At 40.6% G+C, this 8,595-nt stretch overlaps 1 protein-coding gene across 2 annotated transcripts; it reads right to left on the reverse strand.

The window, feature by feature from the left end:
- Window positions 1-4,002: 4,002 nt before the first annotated feature.
- On the reverse strand, window positions 4,003-7,802 carry LOC132258322 (peroxidase). Of its 2 annotated transcripts, XR_009468273.1 has the most exons (6): window positions 7,542-7,802; window positions 7,273-7,481; window positions 5,952-7,201; window positions 5,285-5,892; window positions 4,250-5,228; window positions 4,003-4,161 (listed from the first exon to the last, which is right to left on the reverse strand). XR_009468273.1 is itself a non-coding variant. In XM_059755585.1 (5 exons), the coding sequence occupies exons 1-5, from the start codon at window positions 7,691-7,693 to the stop codon at window positions 4,934-4,936; spliced, it is 2,514 nt and encodes an 837-aa protein (XP_059611568.1). In that variant the 5' UTR covers window positions 7,694-7,802; the 3' UTR covers window positions 4,003-4,933. The 2 variants fall into 2 exon arrangements, 1 of the variants encoding a protein (XP_059611568.1); XM_059755585.1 differs by having other exon boundaries at window positions 4,003-5,228.
- Window positions 7,803-8,595: the final 793 nt, after the last annotated feature.

An 8,595-nucleotide genomic window follows, 5' to 3' on the forward strand; every position in this document is an offset into this window, starting at 1 on the left:
CAATTCAGGAAACAAATAAATCGTCCACACTTCTTCCCCTCTTCACACTATCTCTAATTGCAATTGTTCTTCAAAACAGTATCAGATCATTCGCATTTGCATAAAAATTGTTATGATTCATTTGGTGATAATATATATTGTGTCTTTCGAATCTAAAGCTTCTATTCATAACCGATAATAGCATAAAAATAATTTTTAATTACCAATTAATAAGTTTATCAGATAAGGCTCACAGATAATGCCAAATATATAATGTTAAATTGTGTGTCGTACTCAGAAGAGGTTTCCAATTCTGCAAAATTGAAGTACGCAATAAAGAAATTCTAATTGAGTACCGATATCGTTTCTGCCCAAAAACTATAAAAATGACGAAGGTGCGATGTTTGAGTCAGTTCTTGCTACGATTTCTTTCAGGTTGCTTTCAGAGAACAGAATTGGTGTAAATATTATTGCCAAAATGAAGATCTATTTCACTTTGGCATTAGTGACTTTAATCAGTGCAAATCCCATAATTGTGCAGGAAAAGTGAGTATGCATGATCAACATTTAAGCTCAATGTGTGAAATTGAATATTATTTTCAGTGATACATTAAGTGTTTGGAGAGAAAATTTATCTATGGAAAACTACATTATGGTGAATAACAGTGAAAAAGGTGAAGTAGTAGTTTAACAATAAAAAAAAGGTTTAACGATTTGTAACGTGACATATATATAATTCTCAGTGTTCAATGATGAAGATCTGGCAACAGATTCAACGTTAGAACCAATCGAATTAGCAACTGATGAATCGCCTTCCATTGACCCAGAGACATCGACAGCATTTGGTGAATCAACAGAAGAGTTCACTTCGACGACAATCGAACCAGAGACGTCAACAGAAGAATTCACTTCGACGACAATCGAACCAGAGACGTCAACAGAATTTAGTGAATCAACAGAAGAGTTCACTTCGATGACAATCGAACCAGAGACGTCAACAGAAGAATTCACTTCGACAACAATCGAACCAGAGACGTCAACAGAATTTAGTGAATCAACAGAAGAGTTCACTTCGACGACAATCGAACCAGAGACGTCAACAGAAGAATTCACTTCGACAACAATCGAACCAGAGACGTCAACAGAATTTAGTGAATCAACAGAAGAGTTCACTTCGACGACAATCGAACCAGAGACGTCAACAGAAGAATTCACTTCGACGACAACTGAGCCAGAAACATCAACAGAATTTAGTGAATCAACAGAAGAGTTCACATCGACGACAATCGAACCAGAGACGTCAACAGAAGAATTCACTTCGACAACAATCGAACCAGAAACATCAACAGAATTTAGTGAATCAACAGAAGAATTCACTTCGACGACAACTGAGCCAGAAACATCAACAGAATTTAGTGAATCAACAGAAGAGTTCACTTCGACGACAATCGAACCAGAAACATCAACAGAATTTAGTGAATCAACAGAAGAGTTCACTTCGACGACAATCGAACCAGAGACGTCAACAGAAGAATTCACTTCGACGACAACCGAGCCAGAAACATCAACAGAATTTAGTGAATCAACAGAAGAATTCACTTCGACGACAACCGAGCCGGAAACATCAACAGAATTTAGTGAATCAACAGAAGAATTCACTTCGACGACAACTGAGCCAGAAACATCAACAGAATTTAGTGAATCAACAGAAGAGTTCACTTCGACAACAATCGAACCAGAGACGTCAACAGAAGAATTCACTTCGACAACAATCGAACCAGAGACGTCAACAGAATTTAGTGAATCAACAGAAGAATTCACTTCGACAACAATCGAACCAGAGACGTCAACAGAATTTAGTGAATCAACAGAAGAATTCACTTCGACAACAATCGAACCAGAGACGTCAACAGAATTTAGTGATCAAAGAAGAGTTCACTTCGACAACAATCGAACCAGAGACGTCAACAGAAGAATTCACTTCGACAACAATCGAACCAGAGACGTCAACAGAATTTAGTGAATCAACAGAAGAATTCACTTCGACAACAATCGAACCAGAGACGTCAACAGAATTTAGTGAATCAACAGAAGAGTTCACTTCGACAACAATCGAACCAGAGACGTCAACAGAAGAATTCACTTCGACAACAATCGAACCAGAGACGTCAACAGAATTTAGTGAATCAACAGAAGATTCACTTCGACAACAATCGAACCAGAGACGTCAACAGAATTTAGTGAATCAACAGAAGAGTTCACTTCGACGACAATCGAACCAGGGACGTCAACAGAATTTAGTGAATCAACAGAAGAATTCACTTCGACAACAATCGAACCAGAGACGTCAACAGAATTTAGTGAATCAACAGAAGAGTTCACTTCGACAACAATCGAACCAGAGACGTCAACAGAAGAATTCACTTCGACAACAATCGAACCAGAGACGTCAACAGAATTTAGTGAATCAACAGAAGAATTCACTTCGACAACAATCGAACCAGAGACGTCAACAGAATTTAGTGAATCAACAGAAGAGTTCACTTCGACGACAATCGAACCAGGGACGTCAACAGAATTTAGTGAATCAACAGAAGAATTCACTTCGACAACAATCGAACCAGAGACGTCAACAGAATTTAGTGAATCAACAGAAGAGTTCACTTCGACAACAATCGAACCAGAGACGTCAACAGAAGAATTCACTTCGACAACAATCGAACCAGAGACGTCAACAGAATTTAGTGAATCAACAGAAGAATTCACTTCGACAACAATCGAACCAGAGACGTCAACAGAATTTAGTGAATCAACAGAAGAATTCACTTCGACAACAATCGAACCAGAGACGTCAACAGAATTTAGTGAATCAACAGAAGAATTCACTTCGACAACAATCGAACCAGAGACGTCAACAGAATTTAGTGAATCAACAGAAGAGTTCACTTCGACGACAATCGAACCAGAAACATCAACAGAATTTAGTGAATCAACAGAAGAGTTCACTTCGACGACAATCGAACCAGAGACGTCAACAGAAGAATTCACTTCGACGACAACCGAGCCAGAAACATCAACAGAATTTAGTGAATCAACAGAAGAATTCACTTCGACGACAACCGAGCCGGAAACATCAACAGAATTTAGTGAATCAACAGAACAATTCACTTCGACAACAATCGAACCAGGGACGTCAACAGAATTTAGTGAATCAACGGATGTTTCTGAATCAACAACCGATCAAACAACTCATTCTGAGACAAGTTCAGAATCAATCGAAACAACGAGTAGCGCAGAAGCAGAGCCCACAACACCGTCTCCAGGCGGCTGTTCTAATTTTTCACTAAGTTTGATTCTTTTTATTGTTTCCTTATTTACATTAATCGCATAATTCAAGATATTAGAATTAAAATTATATGTTGGGTTTTATTAATAAATAAATTTATGAAATTTCTCCTTGCAAGCAGATATTTAAATAAAATGAGATTATGCGTCAATGCCAAGTACAATATCACTTAACGTGTGAACGTATTGTCATTCACCTACTTTTATGGCTTCGCTGTCATGAAATCTTTTTGCAACATACTTTGCTAATTCTCATACGTGTAAGTAGAGTAAATATCTTTTGGAATTGCCGGAAATAATTTATAAAGCCACATTTGGACTCTCACTGCTTGATAACTAATCCCCCGACATTATCTCCAGCAGCTCCAGAAAGTAAACATTGTGGATGCCATGGTGCTTTAGTCTCAGTCAGCAGAAGTGAAGCAACCGCCGAAGCATCTGCATTCAGTTTGTCTGTGAGTTTGTGTCAGAGTGCCAGGAAAAGTGTCAATTTGCCAGGATGTCAGTGGATAGAGAGCGAATTCCTCTTCTGAATGGATATATCATCGAAGTAGTGGAAAATGGACGTATAGACAGCTTCTCGAGTGAAGAGGAAGAGTAAGAGAATGCGCCGAAAATGTAATGAGATGTGGAAAAATTTTCCATAACGCTTATCTCCACTTGAGAATTCGGCAGGTCTTAACGGTGGACGAAGTGACAATTTACAGCCTTCATCCTGGATGGACAATCTTCCGGAGGCTCCTCTTCATTTCCGTGTGGATAATCTTCGGCACACTGCTGATACTGTCGTGGTCTTCAGCGATTCTCCACTACCGCCAGAATTGCCCGTATCGCCAGCTCAATAACAGTGATAATTTTCACAAGTGATTAACTGGGTATTAAATAATAACTTAATTTGGAAATATACCGCGTATTGATAACTTACTCGAACTTGTGCACAAATTGTAAATGAAGCGAAATGAAGCTTAATGCACTCCAGTGAGTAATACACAGGGTAAGTCCCCCATCAATAACACACACGGCCAATTCACTATTATGGCTTCAATTGTAGGTGTGACGGTGTGACGATAATGCGATATTGAAGTCGATTGGGGGAAAATAAAGTTTAGAAAACGATAGTTCGAGAGAACGCTTTTAAGATATTGGATGGAAATTTACTGCTAATGTTGCAATTTTGAGACAATATAAGCAAACGACTTAAAATGAGTCACGCGAAACACAAACATTTGAATGATAAGAAACTTATAACATAACATAGCAAAGAGAGCGAAAGTGAAAGCAAGATGTTTCACAATTTCATGAAATAATGTATGAGAGAGAATTGTAAATTATTCTTGGACGAGACCTAAAATTTCTTACCTTTTAGTGAGTTTTTATGGCGGTGAATGATCTTATTTATATACGCAAAACACCTCCGAAGATTCTTTCATTTATTTTGGCCTAAAATTCAATATTTTCAAGACCCAGCTTTTAGCCTTAACCAACTTATATGTAAACATATTTTGTATTAAAAATTTCGAATGAAACAATAAGCGAATTCTGATATATTCTTATGAATTTTTGCACTTTTTCCATGACTTTAGGTTGAATTGGGAACATATTCCCACAACTAATCTAATGGTTTAGTTACATTTCTGTTCTTCGAATGATGCGCTGACACTTTAGCCTGTCCTGAATTTACCTTAATTCCATGGAATGTATTTTCTTTCCATGGAGTAAAATCAAAAGAATCCAGAGAATCACAATCTTCAATTTGATTATCATCGTCGACACTTCGCATTACTTGCTTTTGGGCTTGATCCACTGCATCTGCATTGGCACAAATAATTCCAGCCAGTGTGGTCTTACGAATCTCATTCCTTTGAGCTGGTGTGAAACGTTGAGGTCCTTGGGTTCGTTCATACCTGAGAAAGATAAGAATAAGAGATGCTCTACGCTCTATTTTGAGTTGAGATCATACCAAAAAGAGTCTCCCTCCTTGAGACGCACGAACTGATCGCCCAGCATGCAGAGGAGCACAGGACCCACGAGAGAGTCGTTTGTTGGCTTCTCCAGAAGAGCTCCAGTATAGACATCGACATCTTCAGGACGCTGGTAAAGTGTTTGCAAGCGTTGCACACTCTCAGGGCCCATAATTCCACGCATTTTCTGCCATGAGTCCGCTCGTGAGAGGCCGCACTTCCTTCTCCATTCAGGATACCCAGGAAGTCCATGATCCCTTCCCCGCTGAATATTCAGAGACACGAGATCGAGTCCACACGGCTTTTGTGGTCTGCTTTCCATTGGCGATTCAAAGAGTCGCTCGGTAAGTTCTGTCGTAAATCGAGCATTCGGTCGAGATAAGCTCGTATCCACAGCGCTTGCAACAGCTTCGTCCACACCTCGAGGATGCCACAAGGAGAAGGGATTGAACAGCATCATGTGCAAATGGATAGATTCAGTGGTATTGCCATCGCGAGTGGAATTCATTAGTCCTGGGAGTAAATTGTGAGAGAATCTAAAAGCAGCTGCAGCGAAGCTATTTGCAACTGTTGGATCAACGTCATCGCGATAAGTATCTTCACTTTTCTAAAATAAAATAAGATAAACACATGTTAAAAGAGAACTGATATAGGGATAGAACTTACATTGCTTGGCAGGAGGTTGAGGTGCTCACATAACTCCCATCCGAGCAGAATTGGAAGGAATTCTGAGTATGTGATGTGCTGAATCTGGGCGCCAAGAATCTTTCTGCCCTCTTGAAAGAGCTTCTCGTCCGTCCAATTAGGATTCACACTGCTCAGTCCTTCCACCAGATTGTTGTGATGTCGTGCCCAAAGTAGGTGCATAGATGTGAGCAGGAGATTCTCATTGGCCCTAGGATCTCCGGTATCGAAGCAATACCTTCCAGCAGCATTCTGCTCAGCATCATTGCATCCATCAGCGGGATCTGTGGAGATTGGCAAGAGAGTGCGATTGTCTGGTGTGTGGAACATCCTCAAACGGCCTCCTCTTCTCTCCCTGAGCATCCACGTCCGACTGTTGGTGGATCCGTACACAGCAGATCCGTCTATGAACGCAGTGGCTTGATTGAGCTGCTGCCTGGGGCCGAATCTGCCAGTTGGTGCAGGAGCAGATCTTACGAATCCCATGCAAGTGACGTTATATTCATCGAAATAGGGATCATCTTTGCCGATCGGAACTGGAAAGCACTCCGGATGCTGCTGCGCTTCTTGCGAACAACAGTCTATCGGTTGACCATTCTGACCCTGGTTGAGAGCAGTTGCAGTTATGTCGTGATCCAGAAACTGACCCCAAACCGCCATCATGACTGTGAATTTGGGATCGGACTCAAAAGAAGGCCTGTGCATCTCCAAGGACACCCTCCTGGCAGACGGCAGGTTTGTTCCATCGTCAGACATTCGGGGTTCTTCAACGCCATCCGCATAGTCAGGATTCAGGATGCGTCTGAAGGGTGTCAGTGATTCTCCAAAGTGGGGATTATCCTTGTTGTTGCAGCTTCCATTGGCTGTGCGATAAATGTGGGATATGCGAGAGCAATTCAGTTGGATTGGAGGTTGACCCAAATCAATGGGAATGCCCCGGCCAACAGAGTGTCTCCTTGCAGAGTTGCGTCTTGAGCGAGTGGCATTGTTATGTCGCGAAAGAAAGTCTTTTGTCGCCTGATTCTCTACGAATCCACGCTTCGTGATGACCCTAGCTTCAGGAGTTGATACTATCGATTTCTGGTGGCGAAAAGATGGTGTCCCGGAATCTGGACTGGGAATTCCCTCTTCAAGAATCTCCTTGTCTCCTAGAGCTTTCTTCCCAGCACTCACGGACTCCTTAATTTCCTTCTCCGTGGGCTCAGGCAGCGTCCAATTGTCTGGACTTTCATCTAAAATCAAATATCAAATGATCAATTCCTAATGGAATGAGTCAAGGAATGAATAAATAGAAATGTGTTACCTGCAATTGGCCAACTGAGTTGCAATAGAACTTGGAAGGCTTCAAGCGTTGTCGCGTCCAAAGCTCCGTCTGTGATGTTAGATTGAGTGTCTGTGTCATTCTCCAAAGCAAATGACGCCGGGGTGCTGGTGGAATTGTCCACAGGACCGCCTCCTCCGGCAGTCAAAGTGTAGGAAACAGTTATAACCAGAGCCACAATGAAAATCACCCTGAAATCAGAAGTGAATGAATCGCACTACATTCTCATTGATTAACCCTTTGCAACTCACATAAATGTAGCACAAATGCAGCACTGAAACTGCCGGATTTGTCGCTGTCGAGCTCGAGTGTTGAATCCTCGGGGAAATACGTAGGAGGGACCCGGAGGAATATCCGTAGTGAGCGGTGTTCTCTCGCTCGCCATCGTGAAGAAATTCTTCATTCAAAGCACAGCAAAATGTCGTTCCTGATTCACACTTTTCACACGACACTCACCTTATTTTCACCTTAAAGATCGCAGTATATATGTTTCTATTAATCATGCAAATTCAAGTGACTTGTTCAACGCTCAAGAAGTAACTGATTGGAAAGAGAGGACGAAGTGGCGAGTGTAACTCGAGAAGTCCCAACCATTTCTCGCCTACAGCCCGAGATAAAGGTGAGTTGGAGAAAAAGTGTAATTTCTTCTGGAGATTTATGGCAATGCAAATATTTAGTGGGTCTGAAATGAGAAATGTTGCATAAATTGATAAGATGATATCACCGAATGTGGATGATTAGGCGCAGTTGCTGTGAGACACCCTGTGGCACTTTTAGGTCTTCATTGTAATAAGCCAGTCTCATTACACGAGCTCCGCTTGTGTTCATACACACACAAATTTCATATAAAATGAAGAATGTGTGTTTCATCATATTGGATTACGAGAGACATATTTATTTAGTTCACTATTCTAAACAATATGAAGTTAAAACAAACTGCTTTATTTCAAATATCTAGTCAATGCATTTGAAGGGTTTCCGGGTTGTGTGTTTCATCGGGTTGGTGAAACCACAATGAAACATATGTAATTTAAATGCAAACGGTTAAAATAAAATTGAGAGAATTTTAACATAAAAATTACAATCTTCCAGACAATCTTACAGTTTTTCTTTTCAGGAAGAGTCCGTTTATAAAATTGTTGGATTTTCAAGCGCATAAAAACTCTATTTCGCTCTTACGCGCGAATGCGCACGAATATGTACATCATGTTACCTAATTTTTAGCCGATTTCGTACAGAAGAGGTGACAAAAAAAACTTTAATCATATCATATTTCAATAATAATATCACAATTTTGCATCTGCT

Source organism: Phlebotomus argentipes, unplaced genomic scaffold (assembly GCF_947086385.1).
Source record: "Phlebotomus argentipes unplaced genomic scaffold, Phlebotomus argentipes genome assembly scaffold_4, whole genome shotgun sequence".
Classification (NCBI taxonomy): Eukaryota; Metazoa; Arthropoda; class Insecta; order Diptera; family Psychodidae; genus Phlebotomus; species Phlebotomus argentipes.